Genomic DNA, 23,690 nt, shown 5'->3' with positions numbered 1-23,690 from the left:
GACATGACCCTCAAGAGTCAGCCCAGCCTGGGCGTAAGTGAAGGAAATACAATCTTCTAGCCAATTGGAGATGGTGCGTTTCCCGACAGCGACCCCTTTCCTATTGGGGTTGAAAGAAATAAACAATTGGGCGGACTGTCTGTGGGGCTGTGTCCGCTCCAGATAGAAGGCCAAAGCTCCCTTGCAGTCCAATGTGTGCAACTGACGTTCAGCAGGGCGGGTATGCGGTCTGGGAAAGAATGTTGGCAAGACAATTGACTGATTAAGATGGAACTCCGACACCACCTTTGGCAGAAACTTGGGGTGAGTGCGGAGTACTACCCTATTATGATGAAATTTTGTATAAGGAGCGTGAGTTATCAGGGCTTGAAGCTCACTGACTCTACGAGCTGAAGTAACTGCCACCAAGAAAATGACCTTCCAGGTCAAGTACTTCAGATGGCAGGAATTCAGTGGCTCAAAAGGAGGTTTCATCAGCTGGGTGAGGACGACGTTGAGATCCCATGACACTGCAGGAGGCTTGACAGGGGGCTTTGACAAAAGCAAGCCTCTCATGAATCGAACAATTAAAGACTCTCCAGAGACGGCTTTACCCTCTAAACAATGATGATAAGCACTAATCGCACTAAGGTGATTCCTTACTGAGTTGGTCTGGAGGCCAGACTCTGATAAGTGCAGAAGATATTCAAGCAGGTTCTGTGCAGGACAAGAACGAGGTTCTAGGGCCTTGCTCTCACACCAAACGACAAACCTCCTCCACTTGAAAAAGTAACTCTTTTTAGTGGAATCCTTTCTAGAGGCAAGGAAGACGCGGGAGACACCCTCCGACAGACCCAACGAAGCAAAGTCTACGCCCTCAACATCTAGGCCGTGAGAGCCAGAGACTGAAGGTTGGGGTGCAGAAGCGCTCCGTCGTTCTGCGAAATGAGAGTCGGAAAACACTCCAATCTCCACGGTTCTTCGGAGGACAACTCCAGAAGTAGAGGGAACCAGATCTGACGGGGCCAAAAGGGTGCTATCAGAATCATGGTGCCGTGGTCTTGCTTGAGCTTCAGTAAGGTCTTCCCCACCAAAGGTATGGGAGGATAAGCATACAAGAGACCGGTCCCCCAATGGAGGAGAAAGGCATCCGACGCTAGTCTGCCGCGTGCCTGTAGTCTGGAACAGAACAGAGGCAGCTTGTGGTTGATCTGAGAGGCGAAAAGGTCCACCGAGTGCCCCACTCTCGGAAGATCTTGCGTACCACTCTGGAATGGAGCGACCACTCGTGCGGTTGCATGACTCTGCTCAGTCTGTCGGCCAGACTGTTGTTTACGCCTGCCAGGTATGTGGCTTGGAGAAGCATGCCGAACTGGCAGGCCCAAAGCCACATCCCGACGGCTTCCTGACACAGGGGGTGAGATCCGGTGCCCCCCTGCTTGTTGATGTAATACATTGCAACCTGATTGTCTGTCCGAATTTGGATGATTTGGTAGGACAGCCGATCTCTGAAGGCCTTCAGCGCGTTCCAGACCGCTCGGAGCTCCAGGAGGTTGATCTGAAGATACTGTTCCTGGAGGGACCACAATCCCTGAGTGTGGAGCCCATCGACATGAGCCCCCCACCCCAGGCGAGATGCATCCGTCGTCAGCACTTTCGTGGGCTGCGGAATTTGGAATGGACGTCTCAGGATCAAATTGGTCCGAATGGTCCACCAGTGCAGTGAATTGCGGCAACTGATGGAGAAACGGATGACATCTTCTAGATTCCCGGTGGCTTGACACCACTGGGAAGCTAGGGTCCATTGAGCAGATCTCATGTGAAGGCGAGCCATGGGAGTCACATGAACTGTGGAGGCCATGTGACCCAGGAGTCTCAACATGTGCCGAGCCGTGACCTGCTGAGACGCTCTGGTCTGGGAAGCAAGGGACAGAAGGTTCTGCGCCCTTGCTTCGAGAAGAAAGGCCTGAGCCGTCTGAGAATTCAGCAGCGCTCCTATGAATTCCAGAGATTGGACCGGCTGGAGATGGGACTTCGGGTAATTTAGCACAAACCCCAGCAGCTCCAGAAGGTGGATAGTGCACTGCATGGACCGAAGGGCTCCTGCCTCTGAGGTGTTCTTGACCAGCCAATCGTCGAGGTACGGGAACACTTGCACTCCCAGCTTGCGCAGGTACGCCGCCACCACCACGAGGCACTTTGTGAACACTCGTGGCGCAGAGGCGAGCCCAAAGGGCAGCACACAGTACTGAAAGTGCCGTGTTCCCAAACGGAATCGGAGATACTGTCTGTGAGCTGGCAGTATCGGGATGTGAGTGTATGCGTCCTTTAAATCCAGGGAACGTAGCCAATCATCTTTCTGAATCATTGGTAGAAGGGTGCCCAAGGAAAGCATCCTCAACTTCTCTTTGACCAGGTATTTGTTCAGGCCTCTCAGGTCTAGGATGGGGCACATCCCCCCTGTTTTCTTTTCCACAAGGAAGTACCTGGAATAGAATCCCTGCCCTTCCTGCCCGGGTGGTACGGGCTCGACCGCATTGGCGCTGAGAAGGGCGGAGAGTTCCTCTGCAAGTACCTGCCTGTGATGGGAGCTGAAGGATTGGGCTCCCGGTGGGCAATTTGGTGGAGTGGAGGCCAAATTAAGGGTGTATCCGCACCGCACTATTTGGAGAACCCACTGGTCGGAGGTTATCAGAGGCCACCTTTGGTGAAAAACTTTCAACCTCCCCCCGACTGGTAGGCCTTCCGGTACGGACACTTTGATGGCGGCTATGTTCGCGTGGATCCAGTCAAAAGCCCGTCCCCGGCTTTTGCAGTGGAGGCGCAGGGGGCTGCTTAGGCGCACGCTGTTGACGGGAACGAGCGCGCTGGGACTGTCCCTGTGCCTGATGAGGCCTTCGGGCCGGCTGGGTGTACCTACGCTTGCTGTAGGTGTAGGGTGCAGCCTGCCGAGCCCGGGAAAAATGTCCACCTGTAGAGGTGGGTGCTGAAGGCGTCCGGTGGGAGAGCTTGTCGAGAGCGGTTTCCTGCTGGTGTAGTTGGTCCACCAACTGCTCGACCTTCTCGCCGAAAATATTATCCCCCCGGTAAGGAACATCAGCCAGCCGCTGCTGGGTGCGGTTGTCCAGGTCAGAGGCACGCAGCCAGGAGAGTCTGCGCATCACTATACCTTGGGCTGTAGCTCGAGATGCCACATCACAGGTGTCATAGATACCCCTGGACAGGAACTTTCTGCACGCCTTCAGCTGCCTGACCACCTCCTGAAAAGGCCTGGACTGCTCCGGGGGGGAGAGCTTGTCGACCAGGTCCGCCAGTTGCTTCACATTATTCCGCATGTGTATGCTCGTGTAGAGCTGGTAGGATCGGATGCAGGTCACGAGCATTGAAGATTGGTAGGCCTTCCTCCCAAACGAGTCCAGAGTGCGAGACTCCCGCCCCGGGGGCGCCAAAGCGGTATCCCTCGAACTCCGTGCTCTCTTGAGAGCACAGTACACGACCGCCGAGTCATGAGGCAATTGAGGCCGCATTAACTCTGGGTCTGAGTGGATCCTGTATTGGGACTCCGCTTTCTTGGGGATGGTGGGATTAGATAAAGGTCTCAACCAGTTCCAAAGCAGTGTCTCTTTGAGGACATTGTGCAACGGTACCGTGGAGGACTCTCTAGGTGGTGATGGATAGTCGAGGACCTCGAGTATCTCGGCCCTCAGCTCATCCACAGAGACCACGGGAAAGGGAATGCAGATAGACATATCCCTGACAAAGGAGGCAAAGGAGAGGCTCTCAGGTGGCGAGAGCTTCCTCTCCGGTGAAGGAGTGGGGTCGGAGGGAAGGTCCACAGACTCCTCTGAGGAAAAATATCTGGGGTCCTCCTCCTCCCCCCACGAGGCCTCTTCCTCGGTGTTGGACATGAGCTCCTGTAGCTCAGACCTCAACCGGGCCCGGCTCGACTTTGAGGCACCGAGTCCTCGGTGGTGGCGTCGAGAAGTGGACTCCCGCGCCGGCGGGGATGAAGCTCTCTCCATTGACATCGACGGGGACTCCACCTGCGTGGCGGTCGAGACCGGCACCGCAAGCGGCGTCGAAGGCCTCGGCACCGAGCTAGAGCACGCCGGCGCCTCCATCAACGGCGCTGGGGGCGCAAGCACCCCCGGCGCCGTCACAGTCTGGCGCATCAGCCCTTCCAGGATCCCTGGAAGGATGGCTCGGAGGCACTCCTCAAGGCCCGCTGTTGGGAAAGGCGAGGTGGAGGTGCCGGTGCCAGAATCTGCTCGGGTCCAGGAGACGGCACCGAAGTGCCCGTGCCCTGACATAGCGATACCTCTACCACCGAGGGGGAACGCTCCTCCCGGCGCTGCCGCTTCCTCGGCGTCGAGTCATCTCTGGAGCCGGAGCCAGTAGCCACATGCGCCGTGGGCGACCGATGACGGTGCTTTTTAGCTTTCTTCCGGTGCCCGTCATCGGCGCTCGGCGGTACCGAAGAGGAGGAGGTAGATCCCCCTCGGCCTCGAGTCCGACAGGGTTCGGTCCCGATGGCCCTGGGTAGAGGGAGTGACTGGGGCCGATTGCCCGTGCGGCTGCTCACCCCTGCCATCTCCGGAAGACCGGCGGGCCAACGGAACCTGTGCTCCTGGGGTCGGTGCCGATTTCGTCGACATCGGTACCGGTACCGAAGATCTGGCCGTCGACACCGATGCCGTCAAAGTCGACGTCGAGGGGCCGGAGCAAGTTCCAAAAAGACGGTCTCGCAGACCTTGCCTCGCCACCTGTGTCCGTTTCCGTAAACCGAGACATAAGGTGCACGTCTTGGTATTATGCTCCGGCCCAAGGCACTGGAGGCACCAAGCGTGAGTGTCAATCTGCGAGATATGCCGGCCGCACCGACCACACTTCTTAAATCCACTCGGGACCTTCGAGGATATCGATGGAAAAAACGCGTCGGCGAAGTCAAAGTCGTCGATGGTGGCGGTAAAAAGCACACCCGAAAAAGAAATCGACCGCGCGGCCACAAGGCCGCAACGAGGCGCCCCACGCTAAACAACGAGGGGAGACATTTTTTTTTTTTTAAAAAGAAAACTGAACAAAGAAAACAACGAAGAAGAAAAACTCGCGGCTAAGACGCAATCCGGTTTCCGGGGCTGACAGAGAGACGAACGCGGCTCTCTCCAGCGCGGAAAAGAAAAGACTGAGCGGGAACGGTTGCGCACGGGCGGGAAGACGGCCGCGCAAGTGGTGGGCGTGCCCTGCGTGCTGGACTGCCCGCAAAGTTTTATTCCGGTTGCTAGGTGCTGCCGTATGACGTCAACCCAGTCGTGAGAACAAGCAGCCTGCTTGTCCTCGGAGAATACACTGAAACCTTCTGCTCAGTGTGCTGCTGCGGCTCGGAAAGCGAATAGAATGTTGGGTATTATTAGGAAAGGTATGGAAAACAGGTGCGAGGATGTTATAACGCCATTATAATCGCTCCATGGTGCGACCGCACCTTGAGTATTGTGTTCAATTCTGGTCGCCGCATCTCAAGAAAGATATAATGGAATTGGAAAAGGTGCAGCGAAGGGCGACTAAAATGATAGCGGGGATGGGACGACTTCCCTATGAAGAAAGATTAAGGAGGCTAGGGCTTTTTAGCTTGGAGAAGAGACGGCTGAGGGGAGACATGATAGAGGTATATAAATTAATGAGTGGAGTGGAACAGGTGGATGTGAAGCGTCTGTTCACGCTTTCCAAAAATACTAGGACTAGGAGGCATGCGATGAAACTACAGCGTAGTAAATTTAAAACAAATCAGAGAAAATGTTTCTTCACCCAATGCGTAATTAAACTCTGGAATTCGTTGCCAAAGAACGTGGTGAAGGCGGTTATCTTGGCAGAGTTTAAAAAGGGGTTAGACTGTTTCCTAAAGGACACGTCCATAAACCGCTACTAAATGGACTTGGGAAAAATCCACAATTTCAGAAATAACGTATAGAATGTTTGCACGTTTGGGAAGCTTGCCAGGTGCCCTTGGCCTGGATTGGCCGCTGGGCTCAATGGACCCTTGGTCTTTTCCCAGTGTGGCATTACTTATGTACTGAATTAGATGAGTAATATCTGGGGATAAGGTTAATACCATGTTTTCTTTTTTCTGTTTAATTGATCTCCTTGTCTGATCTCACTCTCCCTATTTTTCTTCACTTTGTGGTCTAAGAAAGAAAAAGATTGTATATAATCCATATATCTAGTTGGGATTGTTTTCTTCTTATCTTATATTAATGTGCAGTCATCTCTGTATTACTGTTTGCAAGTGACCCTTGTAAAATGAAAAATTATAAAGAAATGATAAAAAAAAAAGATTTAATGCTAAAAAATGCAAAAACTCAAGCGAATGGTACAATTTAGGGGTTGAAGAACTTTTCTGCGTGATAGAGAAGCAGCGCTTCAGTATAATTATATGTGATGACTTTAAGATAGTCAAACAGATAGAAAAAGCAACCGTGAAAGATAAAAGGACACTTGGGTGCATAGGGAGAGGAATGGCCAGCACAAAAAAGGAAGTGATGATGCTCTTGTATAAGACAGGTGAGATCTCATTTTGGAGGCGAGATCTCATTTTGGAGGCCGACAAACCAACCCAAAATCTGGATTTCAGCCGAAAATACCATTGCATTTTTAGCTAAAATGCTAACTCTTCATCCCCCCCCCCCCTCCCACACACACTCCTCGGAAGAGACCAGGTAGCTGGCCATCCAACCCCAACCCCTCCATACTCCCAGCACCCAAAGGACCTCTCCAGGTCTACCTTTGAAAGGCCTGGTGGTCTACTGACTTCTGGGCAAGAGCGATCCCGTGTCGCTCTTGTCCCTGCAGGTTCCTCGGCCAAAGTGGCTGCTGAGACTGTCGAGAAAGGACCTGGTGGCCATTTTGAGATTGGAAGCAGCATAAGCAAGAGCAACAACATGCATCCAAACCAAAGTTTCAGTGTGGTTGTCTGACATTGCTGTCTGGATGTCTCAACGCCACCTAAAATTAAATATGACCAGAACTGAGCTTCTCATTTTCCCCCCCAAACCCACCTCTCCGCTCCCCCCGTTTTCTATTTCTGTTGATGGCTCTCTCATTCTCCCTGTCTCCTCAGCTCGAAACCTTGGGGTTATCTTTGACTCTTCTCTCTCCTTCTCTATTCATATCCAGCAGATCGCCAAGAACTGTCATTTCTTTCTTTACAACATCCGTAAAATCCGCCCCTTTCTTTCTGAGCACTCTACCAAAACCCTCATTCACACCCTTGTCACCTCTCGTTTGGACTACTGTAATCTGCTTCTTGCTGGCCTCCCACTTAGTCACCTCTCCCCTCTCCAGTCGGTTCAAAACTCTGCTGCCCGTCTCATCTTCCGCCAGGGTCGATTTACTCATACTACCCCTCTCCTCAAGACCCTTCACTGGCTCCCTATCCATTTTCGCATCCTGTTCAAACTTCTTCTACTAACCTATAAATGTACTCACTGTGCTGCTCCCCAGTATCTCTCCACACTCGTCCTTCCCTACACCCCTTCCCGTGCACTCCGTTCCCTGGATAAATCCTTCTTATCTGTTCCCTTCTCCGCTACTGCCAACTCCACGCTTCGCTCCTTCTGTCTTGCTGCGCCCTACGCCTGGAATAGACTTCCTGAGCCCCTACGTCTTGCCCCATCCTTGACCATCTTTAAATCTAGATTGAAAGCCCACCTCTTTAACATTGCTTTTGACTCGTAACCACATGTATCCACTCGCCTCCACCTACCCTCCTCTCCTATTTCCTCTACACATTGTTTGCTTTATTTTTTGTCTACTAGATTATAAGCTCTTTGAGCAGGGACTGCCTTTCTTCTGTGTTTGTGCAGTGCTGCGTATGCTTTGTAACATAGTAGATGACGGCAGAAAAAGAGCTGCACGGTCCATCCAGTCTGCCCAACAAGATAAACTCATATGGTAAAATTATGTATAATCATACCTGATAATTTTCTTTCCATTAATCATAGCTGATCAATCCATAGACTGGTGGGTTGTGTCCATCTACCAGCAGGTGGAGATAGAGAGCAAACTTTGCCTCCCTATATGTGGTCATGTGCTGCCGGAAACTCCTCAGTATGTCGATATCAAAGCTCCATCCGCAGGACTCAGCACTTAGAGAATTACACCCACGAAGGGACACTCTGCCCAGCTCACCACCGCCGAAACGGGGGAGGGGAATTAACCCAGCTCATCCCCACACAAGTGGGGGAGGGGAATCCGTCCAGCTCATCCCCGCGGAGCGGGGGAGGGACACCACACCCGCCGATGCGGGGGGATCTGGCTTATCCTGCAACCGCAACCGCGGGAGGAGCTGACTGACCCTAACACCGCCGAAGCGGGAGGGGTACAAAGCTGCCCTACAGCCGCACGAAGCGGGAGGGAGTGCCGGCAGAATTTATGTCTCAATCCAGCCCCGTAAAACGGAGGGGAGAGGAATGCAGCAGCTCACTGTAACACAAACTCGTCTCAACTCTTGAAGAATCCAAGTGAAAGAACTTGAACACGAAGTCTTTCTGAAATAACTGAAGACTAAACTTGAACCTGAAATGCAACCAGAATAAAAACAGAACAGATATCTGGGAGGGGCTATGGATTGATCAGCTATGATTAATGGAAAGAAAATTATCAGGTATGATTATACATAATTTTACCTTCCATATCATCAAGCTGATCAATCCATAGACTGGTGGGATGTACCGAAGCAGTACTCACCCAGGGCGGGACATTGAAATCCCTGACCTCAACACTGAAGCTCCAAACCGGGCCTCCGCCCGTGCAGCCACAGTCAAACGGTAATGCTTGGAGAATGTATGAGCCGAAGCCCAAGTTGCCGCCTTGCATATCTCTTCCAAGGAGACGGATCCGGCCTCTGCCATCGAGGCCGCCTGAGCTCTCGTGGAGTGAGCCTTCAGCTGGATAGGCGGCACCTTCCCCGCGGCCACATAAGCCGCTGCAATGGCTTCCTTGACCCATCTTGCCACTGAAGGCTTAGCAGCCTGCAGACCCTTACGAGGACCTGCAAACAGGACAAACAGATGATCCGATTTCCGGAAATCATTGGTCACTTCCAAGTATCTGAAGATGACTCGTCTCACATCCAGATATTTAAGAGCAGAGTACTCCTCTGGGTAGTCCTCCCTACGAAAGGAAGGGAGACAGAGCTGCTGATTCACATGGAAGCGAGAAACAATCTTGGGCAGGAAGGAAGGCACTGTGCGAATAGTCACTCCTGCCTCAGTGAACTGCAGAAAAGGCTCTCGACATGAGAGTGCCTGGAGCTCGGAAACTCTTCTGGCTGAAGTGATAGCCACCAAAAAGACTGCTTTCAACGTCAGGTCTTTCAGAGATGCCCTCGACAAGGGTTCAAAAGGCGGCTTCTGCAAGGCTCTTAGCACCAGGTTGAGATTCCACGCAGGCACCACTGAGTGCAGAGGAGGGCGCAGGTGATTAACTCCCTTGAGAAAGCGCACCACATCTGGCTGCGAAGCCAGGGAAGCACCCTTCAGGCGGCCCCTGAAGCAAGCCAGAGCCGCTACCTGGACTTTAAGGGAACTGAGCGACAGGCCTTTCTCCAGACCTTCTTGCAGGAATGCCAACACTGAAGAAATTGGAGCAGTGAAGGGAGAAAGTGAGCCTGCTTCACACCATGCTGCAAAGATACGCCAAACCCTGGCGTAAGCAGTAGAAGTAGAGCGCTTCCTCGCTCTCAGCATAGTGGCGATGACCTTGTCTGAGAAGCCCTTCTTCCTCAGACGCTGCCGCTCAATAGCCAGGCCATAAGACCAAAGGGAGAGGGATCCTCCATCACCACGGGACCCTGATGTAACAGGCCCTGCTCCGCTGACAGCCGCAGAGGATCGTCGACTGAGAGCCTGATCAAGTCCGCATACCAGGGACGTCTGGGCCAATCCGGACCCACCAGGATTACCCTGCCGGGATGCTTTGCCACCCGGTCTAGCACCCTGCCCAACATGGGCCAGGGCGGGAACACATAGAGGAGCTCTTGTGTCGGCCACTGTTGGAGAAGAGCATCTACTCCCAGGGATCGAGGGTCCCGTCCTCTGCTGAAAAAACGCGGCACTTGGCAATTGGCCGATGACGCCATCAGATCTAGGCTCGGCTGGCCCCAGCGCTTCGTGATGTCCAAGAACGCCTGAGCAGATAGTTGCCACTCTCCGGGCTCCAAGGTATGGCGACTGAGAAAGTCCGCCTTGACATTCATGACTCCGGCAATGTGGGCCGCTGAAAGCTGCTCCAGGTTCGCTTCCGCCCACTGGCAAAGACTCATAGCCTCCTTGGCTAGAGGGGCGCTCTTGGTACCTCCCTGGCGGTTGATATAGGCCACAGCCGTGGCATTGCCCGACAGGACCCGTACAGGCTACAACACCAGTACCGGGATGAACTCCAATAACACCAACCGAATGGCTCTGAGTTCCAGGAGGTTGATAGACTACTTGCCTCTGCAGGAGACTAGAGCCCCTGCGCTGTCCTTCCCAAGCAGTGGGCTCCCCAGCCCATCAAAGAGGCGTCTGTCGTGACGACAATCCACTCCGGGGTCACCAGAGGCAATCCTGCAGACAACTTGTCTGTCTGCGTCCACCAGCTCAGCGCCTTGCGCACTGCTGGGTCCACGGGAAGGCGCACAGCATAATCCTCCGACATCGGAGTCCAGCGCAGCAGCAGAGATAGCTGTAGTGGTCTCATATGAGCCCTGGCCCAGGGCACCACTTCCATCGTGGCCGTCATAGAGCCCAACAGCTGCACGTAGTCCCAAGCCCGAATAGGAGAGGCTACTAGGAACTAGTCCACCTGAGCCTGAAGCTTGACAATCCGATTGTCTGGCAGGAACACTCTGCCCACTTGGGTGTCGAATCGAACTCCCAGATACTCCAGGGACTGAGTCGGGCGCAGCTGGCTCTTCTTCCAGTTGATGATCCATCCCAGGGAGCTCACAAGAGCAACTACCCGGTCCATAGCTTTGCCGCACTCTGCATAAGAGGGGGCTCGGATCAACCAGTCGTCCAGATAAGGATGGACTTGTACTCCTTCCTTTAGCAGGAAGGCCGCTATGACCCCCATTACTTTGGAAAAGGTCCGCGGAGCAGTAGCCAACCCGAAAGGGAGGGCTCTGAACTGGAAGTGTCGTCTCAGGACTGTAAAACGCAGAAAGCGTTGGAGAGGAGGCCAGATGGGAATATGCAGGTACGCTTCCTTGATGTCCAAGGAAGCCAAGAACTCTCCTGCCTTCACTGCCGCTATAACAGAGCGGAGAGTCTCCATGCGAAAGTGCCTCACTTTCCAGGCCCGATTGACCCCTTTGAGGTCGAGGATAGGCCGGACAGAACCTCCTTTCTTTGGAACCACAAAGTAAATGGAGTAACGTCCCTTGCCAATCTGATTTTTTGGCACCGGAACGACCGCACCCAGGCGGATCAGGTTGTCCAAGGTCTGCTGCACTGCCACAGCTTGACCGGAGACTTGCAGGGAGAGAGTACAAACCCGTCTCTTAAGGGTTGGCAGAACTCTAGCTTGTAGCCGTCTCTGATGACTTCCAGCACCCACGCGTCTGAAGTTATAGTGGTCCACTCGCCCAGAAACGAGGACAGCCGTCCTCCAATCTGCACTGGGGCGTGGACCAAGGCCCCGTCATTGGGTACGAGACCCTGGGGGAGGACCGGAGGGAGCACCTCCGGGACGGCGGTCTCTGCGAAAGGAATGCTGCTTGGGGGAGAAATTCCTCTTGAAGGAAGAGGGGGCAGAGGAACCCGACTTGCCCGGGCGGTACCGACGGGCTTCCAGCAACCGTCCTCTGGAGGTACCGGGACGAGTACTAGCCCGAGCCCTGACCTCTGGTAATTTCTTGCCCTTAGACGTGCCGAGATCGGTCACGATTTTGTCCAGCTCGACCCCAAAGAGCAGCTTGCCTGTAAAAGGCAATCTAGCCAGGCGGGATTTAGAGGCGTGGTCAGCAGACCAATGTTTCAGCCAAAGCCACCGCCGCGCAGAGACTGTCTGAGCCATGCCTTTAGCTGAGGCTCTCAAGACATCATACAGCAAGTCTGCCAAATAGGCTAAGCCCGATTCCAGGGCCGGCCAATCAGCCCTCAAGGAAAGATCCGAGGGGGAAGCCCGCTGCACCATAGTCAGGCACGCCCTGGCCACATAGGAGCCGCAAACTGAGGCCTGCAAACTTAAAGCAGCCGCCTCAAAGGACGACCTTAAGGCCGCCTCCAATCTTCTGTCTTGGGCGTCCTTTAGGGCCGTGCCACCTTCCACCGGCAACGCCGTTTTCTTAGTCACCGCAGTGATTAAAGAATCCACGGTAGGCCACAGATAGGCCTCACGTTCACTCACAGCCAAAGGATAGAGGCGGGACATAGCCCTAGCCACTTTAAGGCTCGTTTCCGGGACATCCCATTGAGCCGCAATTAAGGTGTGCATGGCATCATGCACGTGGAAGGATCTAGGCGGGCGCTTCGTCCCCAGCATAATGGCAGAGCCAACAGGGGCTGAGGGAGAGACGTCCTCCGGAGAGGAAATCTTCAAAGTGTCCATGGCCTGTAAAAACAGGTTGGGCAAATCCTCTGGGCTAAAAAGCCGCGCTGCAGAGGGGTCATCCGCTCCATCCGAGCGGGGATCTATCTCCTCCAAGGAATCCGCAAAGGACCGTTGGGAGACCTCAGACACGCTGCCCTCATCTACATCGGAGGAGACAAAGTCCTCCAAGGCCTGGAAATCAACCCGAGGGCGTTTACCTCTGGGAACCTCAACCTCTTTATCAGAAGAGGGAGCAGGGGCAGCGTTTTGCATGAGGAAAGCCTGATGCAGCAGCAAAACAAACTCGGGGGAGAAACCCCCCAGACTGTGCACTTCCGCAGCCTGGGCAACAGCCCTAGACGCACTCTCAACCGGCGCTCGCAATAGCGGGGGAGAGACATGCTGCGCATCCAAAATGGCGTCCGGCGCGAAACTCCGCGAAGGAGCCGCGCGGGAAGAACGGCGCTTAACTTTAGCCGCTTGTGCCGTCGCCCAAATTAAGGGCGTTCATGGCATTAATGTCTCCAACCTCAAGGGCGGCCCACGAAGAAGCCGTCCGAGCCGCGTGGCCGGCCAAGATGGCGGAGGCGAGGAGCGGGGGATGGGCGTTTATGGCGGGAAAAAACCGCCACGCCAGAGGAACGACCGGGACATTCATCGGTCACTAAACTGTCACCCATCAAGGGCGAATCAGGTTGTAAAACCCCCGCATCCCCTCTAGAAGCGCTCCAGCGATCCGGGGAGCGACCCTTTGTGCCCTCGCCCTCCGACGCCATATGCCACGAGGAGAAGAATCGGGGAACCCCCTGCCCGCTATAAAAAGGTAAAATTACCTGCTTGCCGCTCCGAGCTGTAACGAACTGGTGTCCCAGTGAGTAGCTGCAATGAACGTTTAAAGAAACGTCGAATTAAACGCCTTTAAAGACGTTTAAAATTTTTTTTTTTTTTAAACGGAGCCAGCGGGAGGGGGGAGAAAAGGAGGGACCTGGCACCCCCAGGTTTGCACTTGCTCAAAAGAGCCCTCAACCCCAGGCCTCAACAAAACCTAAGGATTAGGCTTGGAGGCCTAGCCAGAGCTGCTGCTGTGTGTGACCACCACCTGCTGAGATAGAGAACATACTGGGGAGTTTCCGGCAGCACATGACCACATATAGGGAGGCAAAGTTTGCTCTCTATCTCCACCTGCTGGTAGATGGACACAACCCACCAGTCTATGGATTGATCAGCTTGATGATATGGAAGTGCTACTTTTTGTGTATACCCTACTTTGATTTGTACCTGTCTTCTTCAGGGCACAGACCGTATAAGTCTGCCCAGCAGTATCCCTGCCTCCCAACCACCAGCCCCACCTCCCACCATTGCCTCTGGCACAGACCGTATAAGTCTGCCCAGCACTATCCCTGCCTCCCACCACCGGCTCTGGCACAGACCGTATAAGTCTGCCCAGCACTATCCCCGCCTCCCACCACCGGCTCTGGCACAGACCGTATAAGTCTGCCCAGCACTATCCCCGCCTCCCAACCACCAGCCCCGCCTCCCACCACCGGCTCTGGCACAGACCGTATAAGTCTGCCCAGCACTATCCCCACCACCGGCTCTGGCACAGACCGTATAAGTCTGCCCAGCACTATCCCCGCCTCCCAACCACCGGCTCTGCCACCCAATTTCGGCTAAGCTCCTGAGGATCCATTCCTTCTGAACAGTATTATGCTGACACTGTATTATCTCTCTGTTATTTGAATTTCAGTAAATGTGTATATTTTTGATCTTGTTTCATGGTAGTCCTATTATTAGGTTTCAATTTTCAAGTTTGCCTCATTAATTGTATTTATGTTTATACTCAGTTCATTTTACTAGTGTTATGCTGTTAACAAAATTGTAAGTTTTATGTTAAACTGTACCTGCTGTACACCTCCTTGGGTGAATATCTTCATAAAGACAGTTAATAAATCCATATAAAAAAATAAGTTCAGTCTTATAAATGATCAACCTGAGACAGAGACCGATCCTGATCATTCACAATCACACTGACAGAGAATCAATGAAGAAAAAGAAAGACACTGGTATGTTCTAATAATGCCACACTTACCATATTTAATTCGGAAAATATCATCCACTAACCCCTCATATACGACTTGGGAACACAGGGGTGTTACATAATCCACATCTCTGTACGTTTTGTAGCGCTATAGAAATGCTAAATAGTAGTAGTAATAGCAGTAAGGTGCTGTACCTGCATCCTCCCAGGTGAGCTTACAAATGTGGTCTCTTACGTTGAAAAGTAATACTCCAGTTTGTGTTCCATCATTGACCAACAAGGAATAAATTTTCTCCCCATTCTTGTTATACCACTTTCTTATCTTGTCCACCCAAGAATATTAACTTATCAATATAATAAAGGAGTGGGTAAATGCTAACAGATAAATTACTATTAATGAGTTCTTGCTCATCAAATATTATACAAGTTTACATTAAATGGCTCAATATACCATCTGTTTCCCTTACCAAGATCTATTAAAAAAACAAATGTATAAAAATGAAAGGGTGGTCAGCATGAGTTTGTACCACTATCTTATGCTAACTTACCTAAGCAAGGAGCGCCGTGCAGTCACAATAGCATGGGAATCATGTAGTAATCGCCCATCACTCTGAATTTTGCCTTTGTAGTTGAACTCCCCTGTGCCAACAGCAACTACTTCCCAGAGATGCCCAGCTGCAGGGAATAAAAACCTATTAGGAAAATTCTCAAGAGGTTTTTTATTTAAAAATAGACGCTGCCTGTGCGTCAATAAATTAGTTTAGCACTATACTGTATTTCAGTGACCTTTACTATTTGCCGCTTTGGACTCAATTAAGGGATATGACCCAAATGAGTTAGTAATAGATGTAATGATGGGACGGGGCAGGGAGAGGAGGGTTTAGGGGAAGAGTGGGGGGGGGGGGGGGGGGGGAGAAATGAAAATTGAAATTTGTAATTGTTTCTTGGCAAATATACCTGTTGGTTAATAAAAAATGTTATTAAAGTAAAAAAAAACAAAACATCAATGTGAGAGTTAAGATAACTGCTGGGCATTGTGAACAGTACACATTGGGTACAAGGGAAGCGGGATTTAACCCTCCAATGACACAGCTGGTCTAGTGATTTCCTGCTCTGAGGAGATGGCCATCCTGGCTGCTTACACACATTTATTTAGAGTGACTGAGATAACTAAAACAATGTCTAGTCCCCCACTCTCTCTTTCTCCAAGTTCACAAACCCCATACACATTCTCTATTCATATCCCCCATGGGGCCAAAGTTTGTCCCCGTCTCCACAAATTTCATCCCCATGAGCTCTGACCATATTGGCCAATCTTAAAAATTATTACATCACTTTGCTGTTTAGTATGAGCGCCTTATGCAACCCCAGGATCACCACCGGCTCAGCTCTACCCCAGGGTTTTGCTCCAACCACTCCCGGGGTCACAACTTCTCTGCCACACACACAGCTCCCACTGGCAGGATCACTCAAGCTGGGTGGCCGAGGGTATTCTCTGGGCACACTTTCGTAATCAGCAGTCCCAGTTGCAGGAAACTCCAACTTGCTTTAATTAACAGTAACTTGAAAAACAGTTCATAAAGTCAGCCTGATCTGTGCAAGTGAGGGATTCTTCATATGGAAGGCACAGCACAAAACAATCTCCAACGATATCAAGGTATATCAAATCACATTTCTGACTTATCTTAAATCTCCTCCATTTCCAACCAGAACAAAGTACTTGCCATTTTCTTCATGATTAAACTCTCAGTCTGGGAATTAGATGTGTAGTAATCTCCAAATTATCCCCCTACAGCGATTTCTGAGTCTGAGAAGCAGCTGTGTGGAGGTCTCTGCACAGTCCTAAAAAAGTCTCTCAGTCTACTCTGTCCCATTCTGGACAGGAGTCATTCACCTGTGCGATGAAAGTCCACTTCTCTCACTTATTTTTATTTATTACATTTGTATCCCACATTTTCCCACCTATTTGCAGGCTCAATGTGGCTTACATAGTACTGTAAAGGCGTTCGCCAATTCCGGTATAGTGTAGATACATACCTATAGCAGGTATTCTCCGAGGACAGCAGGATGATTGTTCTCACTGATGTCTCTTTTTTTCCGCGGTCAGAGCGGCTGTTTTACGGTTGCTCTGCGCCTCAGGAGAGAGCCCTGTTCGCGATTTACCGTCTGAGATGCTCTGGCCATGGAAACGAGAGACAGAAGGTTGTCTGCTCTCGTCTTGGGAAGATAGGCCCGAGCTGTCTGAGAGTCTAGTACAGCTCCAATGAATTCTAATTGTTGAACTGGAAGAAGGTGGGACTTTGGGTAATTGATGACAAACCCTAGCTCCAAGAGTCGAATAGTCATTTGCATGGACTGTAGATCTCCTGCCTCTGAGGTATTCTTCACCAGCCAATCGTCGAGATAAGGGAACACATGCACTCCCAGTCTGCGTAGCGACGCTGCAACCACCGCAAGGCATTTTGTAAACACACTGGGCGCGGAGGCGAGCCCAAAGGGCAGCACACAATACTGAAAGTGCTGTGTTCCCAGACGGAATCGCAGATACTTCCTGTGAGCTGGAAGTATCAGAATCTATATATATAAAAGGCACCACCAACGTTCTATGAAGCCTCCAGCCGGAAGTGTGAAGCGCCAGAGATATCCGGTTTCCCCATGAGTGAAGGAAAACAGCACAGCATGAAATCCCTCTCTCTGTAACAGTGAAGGACTCAGAGGGGGGAGGGGAGAGAGATGCCCTCACTCTCTCTGTAACACAAACACAGAACAGCAGGAAACTTAACACTGAAGGACTGGACTCCGAGAGGGTAGGGGGAGGGAGAGAGGGCAGAGGGCAGGGACACACACTCCCACATGCACAGTCTGAAGAAAACCTTGCTAGCCCCCGTTTCATTTGCATCAGAAACGGGGCTTTTTTACTAGTGTGAAAATAAGAATCCTTTAAGTCCAGAGAGCATAGCCAATCGTTTTTCTGAATCATGGGAAGAAGGGTGCCCAGGGAAATCATCCTGAACTTTTCTCTGACCAGATATTTGTTCAGGGCCCTTAGGTCTAGGATGGGACACATCCCTCCTGTTTTCTTTTGCACAAGTACCTGGAATAGAATCCCTGCCTTCTTGCCCTGGTGGAACAAGCTTGACCGCATTGGCGCTGTGAATGTGAAGCGTCTGTTCACACTTTCCAAAAATACTAGGACTAGGGGGCATGCGATGAAACTACAGTGTAGTAAATTTAAAACAAATCGGAGAAAATGTTTCTTCACCCAACGCATAATTAAACTCTGGAATTCGTTGCCGGAGAACGTGGTGAAGGCTGTTAGCTTGGCAGAGTTTAAAAAGGGGTTGGACGGTTTCCTAAAGGACCCCATAAACCGCTACTAAATGGAATTGGGAAAAATCCACAATTACAGGAATAACATGTATAGAATGTTTGTACGTTTGGGAAGCTTGCCAGGTGCCCTTGGCCTGGATTGGCTGCTGTCGAGCGCGCTGGGGCTGAGCCTGAGAAAGCTGTCGGGAAGATGGATTGAACCTACGCTTATTGTAAGCATAGGGAGCATTCCTCCTTCCCCTGAAAAAACGACTACCTGTTGAGTTAGATGCTGAAGGCGCTCGGTGTGAGAGTTTGTCGAGGGTGGTTTCCCGCTGGTTGAGCTGGTCACCAAAAATATTATCCCCCCGGCAAGGGACATCCGCAAGCCGCTGCTGGGTCCAATTGTCAAGGTCAGAGGCACGCAGCCATGGGAGTCTGCACATCATTATACCTTGAGCAGCGGATCTGGATGCAACATCAAAAGTGTCATAAGCACCCTTGGACAGGAATTTACGACATGCCTTCAGGTGCCTGACCACCTCCTGAAAAGGCCTGGGGTGCTCCGGAGGGAGCTTATCCACCAAGTCCGCCAGTTGCTTAACATTGTTCCGATGTGAATGTTCATGTACAGCTGGTAGGACTGAATTTTGGACACGAGCAGAGGACTGGTAGGCCTTCCTCCCAAAAGAGTCTAAAGTCCTAGCCTTTTGCCCCGGGGGCGTCAAGGCGAAATCTCTAGTACTTCTGGCTCTCTTTGAGAGCGGAATCCACAACTGCAGAGTCATGAGGTAACTGCGACCTCATCAACTTAGGTTCTCCATGGATCCGATATTGGGACTCTGCTTTCTTAGGGATGGTGGGATTAGATAATGGTTTCATCCAATTACTCAGCAGTATCTCTTAAGGACATTATGCAGCGGGGCAGTGACTCCTTAGGTGACGAAGGATAGTCCAGGACCTCGAGCATCTCAGTCCTGGGCTCATCCTCATTTACCACAGGGAAGGGAATGCCCACAGACATTTCCCGGACAAAGGAGAAGGACAGACTCTCCGGTGGAGAAAGCTTCCTCTCAGGGGAAGGAGTGGGATCAGAAGGAAGACCACAAGAATCCTCGGAAGAGAAATATCTGGGATCTACCCCTTCATCCCAGGAGGCACCCTCCATGGTATTGGACAAGAGTTCACGAACTACATTCCGAAACCGGGCCCGTATCGACGCCGAGGAACCATGTCCTCGGTGGCGAGAGGTCGACTCCCATGCCGGCGGCGATGAAGCTCCCTCCATCAACGTCGAGTCAACCTGGGTGGCAGCCGAGGCCGATGCCGCAAGCGGTACCGGTGTCGGGGGACCTCACCACAGGCACGGAGCCAGCCGCCGCTTCCATCGACGGTACCGAGGGCGCAAGCACCCCTGGTAACGGAACAGACTGATGCAGCAGCCCTTCCAGGAGACCCGGAAGAATGGCTCGAATGCTCTCCTACAGAGTCGCTGTCGAGGAAGGCTGTGGGGCCGGTACTGGAGTTGAAGTCAGAAATCTGTGAAGGCCTGAGAGGCGATAACAGGGCTGTCCGAAGATCGAGGCACCGACACCTCTTGTATGGAGGGTGAGCGCTCCTCCCAGCGTCGGCGCTTTCCGGGTACCGAATCCCTTGACGCCCCAGAGCTCTCGGTACCGTGCCTCGAAGGAGACTGGTGCCGATGCATCTTCGCCTTCGCTCGAAGTACGTCACCGGTACTCCTCGGTACCGACGAGGACATGGAATCAACACGCCTCCTCGGAGTCGGGGAGCCTTCGAGACAGGTGGAGATCCACTCGACGGCTCACTTCTTCCAGCTACAGGGGAAGTTCGGACAGCCATTACCTGCGCTCCCAGTGTCGATGCCATCCCCGGTGCCGATATCAACGCCGCTGACCTCGGTACCAATGTTGATGTCGAGGAATCAGTCGGAGCTCCGAAAAGCTCTTCTCGACGCCTGTGTACGCTTTTTCAAGCTAAGACACAACTTGCAAGAGTCTGGGCGATGGTCAGGCCCAAGGCACTGAATGCACCAGGAGTGCGGGTCAGTGCCCGAGATTGACCGCTGGCACCGAGCACACTTCTTGAAGCAGCTGGAAGGCTTCAATGACATCAGCGGAAAAATAGCGACGGCGAAGTCAAACGGCTCGACTGGGCGAACTGAGGGGACAAAAAAGGGAACTGTGGATGGGTGGCTCAAAATGGCCGCAATGGAACCAAAAGGAAACTTATGAAGGACAAAAACTAAGGAAAAAGAGGGATTTTTTTTTTTTTTTTACTAGAAAAGAAAAAAACAAGAAAAAGGCGACGGGAAATAAGAAAAAAGTGGCAAACAGCACGCGAAAAGGTGCCTAAGTTTTTCCTGGGACCTAAGGGAGAGAGACCGACAAGCAGCCACTCTCCACCGCGGAAAAGAAAAAACTGAGCCGGGAACGGACACTTGTGGGCGGGAAGATGGCCACACATGCGCAGTGCGTCCGTCCCGCGCTTTGCTGGCTGTCGCAAAGCTCTTCAGATTTTACTAGAAAAAATCTCAGTTCCTGAGGCCACTGACCCACATGTGAGAACAAGCAGCCTGCTTGTCCTCGGAGAACATGTAATTAAACTGTGGAATTTGTTGCCAGAAAATGTGGTAAAGGCGGTTAGCTTAGCAGAGTTTAAAAAAGGTTTGGACTACTTCTTAAAGGAAAAGTCCACAGACCACTATTATATTGGACTTGGGGAAAATATTTCTGGGATAAAATGTTTTGTACTTTTTTGGCATCTTCCAGGTATTTGTGACCTGGATTTGCCACTGTTGGAAACAGGATGCTGGGCTTCATGGACCTTTGGTCTGTACCAGTATGGCAATACTTACGTACTTATATGTACTAAGGCTGTGAAGAAACAGTGTGTTTTAAGCCTGTAAAATGTATTAGATAATTTCCCATTTTAATTATGTCCTGAAGTATATTTCTATTTGGACAGCAGGTGGTGTTTCTTTGCTAAAGCTGTTATAGGGAATTGAATGTTCTTTTTCTTTAACACAAGAAGGAGCAAGCTGCAATATACCTTTAAAACTTGTTGACTGGGCTCTGATTGGCCTGGAGTTTGAAATTACCCAGTAGTTGTTGCTGGTTGCTGCTTCAGTTTCAGCCTGGGAGAAGAGAGGGAGAGAGAGAGAGTTCTTTGCTGAAGCCCTGAATAAAGCGAATGCTACATACCTGTAGAAGGTATTCTCCGAGGACAGCAGGCTGATTGTTCTCACTGATGGGTGACGTCCTCGGCAGCCCCTCCAATCGGAATCTTCCTAGCAAAGTCCTTTGCTAGCTCTCGAGCGCCCACGCGCACCGCGCATGCGCGGCCGTCTTCCCGCCCGAAACCGGCTCGAGCCGGCCAGTCCAGTATGTAGCAAGACAATACAGTTCAAGGGAAGACACAACTCCAAAGGGGAGGCGGGCGGGTTTGTGAGAACAATCAGCCTGCTGTCCTCGGAGAATACCTTCTACAGGTATGTAGCATTCGCTTTCTCCGAGGACAAGCAGGCTGCTTGTTCTCACTGATGGGGTATCCCTAGCCCCCAGGCTCACTCAAAACAACAACCATGGTCAATTGGGCCTCGCAACGGCGAGGACATAACTGAGATTGACCTAAAAAATTTACCAACTAACTGACAGTGCAGCCTGGAACAGAACAAACAGGGCCCTCGGGGGGTGGAGTTGGATCCTAAAGCCCAAACAGGTTCTGAAGAACTGACTGCCCGAACCGACTGTCGCGTCAGGTATCCTGCTGCAGGCAGTAATGAGATGTGAATGTGTGGACAGATGACCACGTCGCAGCTTTGCAAATTTCTTCAATGGAGGCTGACTTCAAGTGGGCTACCGACGCAGCCATGGCTCTAACATTATGAGCCGTGACATGACCCTCAAGAGCCAGCCCCGCCTGGGCGTAAGTGAAGGAAATGCAATCTGCTAGCCAATTGGATATGGTGCGTTTCCCTACAGCCACTCCCCTCCTATTGGGATCAAAAGAAACAAACAATTGGGCGGACTGTCTGTGGGGCTGTGTCCGCTCCAGATAGAAGGCCAATGCTCTCTTGCAGTCCAATGTGTGCAGCTGACGTTCAGCAGGGCAGGAATGAGGACGGGGAAAGAATGTTGGCAAGACAATTGACTGGTTAAGATGGAACTCCGACACGACCTTTGGCAAGAACTTAGGGTGAGTGCGGAGGACTACTCTGTTATGATGAAATTTGGTGTAAGGGGCCTGGGCTACCAGGGCCTGAAGCTCACTGACTCTACGAGCTGAAGTAACTGCCACCAAGAAAATGACCTTCCAGGTCAAGTACCTCAGATGGCAGGAATTCAGTGGCTCAAAAGGAGGTTTCATCAGCTGGGTGAGAACGACATTGAGATCCCATGACACTGTAGGAGGCTTGACAGGGGGCTTTGACAAAAGCAAACCTCTCATGAAGCGAACAACTAAAGGCTGTCCCGAGATCGGCTTACCTTCCACATGGTAATGGTATGCACTGATTGCGCTAAGGTGAACTCTTACAGAGTTGGTCTTGAGACCAGACTCAGACAAGTGCAGAAGGTATTCAAGCAGGGTCTGTGTAGGACAAGAGCGAGGAGCTAGGGCCTTGCTGTCACACCAGACGGCAAACCTCCTCCACAGAAAGAAGTAACTCCTCTTGGTGGAATCTTTCCTGGAAGCAAGCAAGACGCGGGAGACACCCTCTGACAGACCCAAAGAGGCAAAGTCTACGCTCTCAACATCCAGGCCGTGAGAGCCAGGGACCGGAGGCTGGGATGCAGAAGAGCCCCTTCGTCCTGCGTGATGAGGGTCGGAAAACACTCCAATCTCCACGGTTCTTCGGAGGATAACTCCAGAAGAAGAGGGAACCAGATCTGACGCGGCCAAAAAGGAGCAATCAGAATCATGGTGCCTCGGTCTTGTTTGAGTTTCAACAGTCTTCCCCACCAGAGGAATGGGAGGATAAGCATACAGCAGGCCTTCCCCCCAATCCAGGAGGAAGGCATCCGATGCCAGTCTGCCGGGGGCCTGAAGCCTGGAACAGAACTGAGGGACTTTGTGGTTCACTCGAGATGCGAAGAGATCCACCAAGGGGGTGCCCCACGCTTGGAAGATCTGGCGCACCACTCGGGAGTTGAGCGACCACTCGTGAGGTTGCATAATCCTGCTCAATCTGTCGGCCAGACTGTTGTTTACGCCTGCCAGATATGTGGCTTGGAGCACCATGCCGAGACGGCGAGCCCAGAGCCACATGCTGACGGCTTCCTGACACAGGGGGCGAGATCCGGTGCCCCCCTGCTTGTTGACATAGTACATGGCAACCTGGTTGTCTGTCTGAATTTGGATAATTTGATGGGACAGCCGATCTCTGAAAGCCTTCAGAGCGTTCCAGATCGCTCGCAACTCCAGGAGATTGATCTGTAGACCGCGTTCCTGGAGGGACCAGCTTCCTTGGGTGTGAAGCCCATCGACATGAGCTCCCCATCCCAGGAGAGACGCATCCGTTGTCAGCACTTTTTGTGGCTGAGGAATTTGGAAAGGACGTCCCAGAGTCAAATTGGACCAGATTGTCCACCAATACAGGGATTCGAGAAAACTCGTGGACAGGTGGATCACGTCTTCTAGACCCCCAGCAGCCTGAAACCACTGGGAGGCTAGGGTCCATTGAGCAGATCTCATGTGAAGACGGGCCATGGGAGTCACATGTACTGTGGAGGCCATGTGGCCCAGCAATCTCAACATCTGCCGAGCTGTGATCTACTGG

The 23,690-nt window shown here is 51.9% G+C and overlaps 1 protein-coding gene across 3 annotated transcripts in view; it reads right to left on the bottom strand.

The window, feature by feature from the left end:
• ADAD1 (adenosine deaminase domain containing 1) overlaps window positions 1-23,690 on the bottom strand; it is a 349,421-nt gene that overhangs the window by 154,849 nt on the left and 170,882 nt on the right. For all 3 annotated transcript variants that reach the window (XM_030191773.1, XM_030191775.1, XM_030191774.1), the window contains exon 7: window positions 15,130-15,256. In XM_030191773.1, coding sequence (XP_030047633.1) covers window positions 15,130-15,256 — 127 coding nt within the window. The remainder of the gene's footprint in view (window positions 1-15,129; window positions 15,257-23,690) is intronic.

This window comes from Microcaecilia unicolor, chromosome 2 (assembly GCF_901765095.1).
Source record: "Microcaecilia unicolor chromosome 2, aMicUni1.1, whole genome shotgun sequence".
NCBI classification, from domain to species: Eukaryota; Metazoa; Chordata; class Amphibia; order Gymnophiona; family Siphonopidae; genus Microcaecilia; species Microcaecilia unicolor.
Note: the sequence above shows the minus strand (reverse complement) of the source record. Positions and strands in the feature narration are given on the sequence as shown.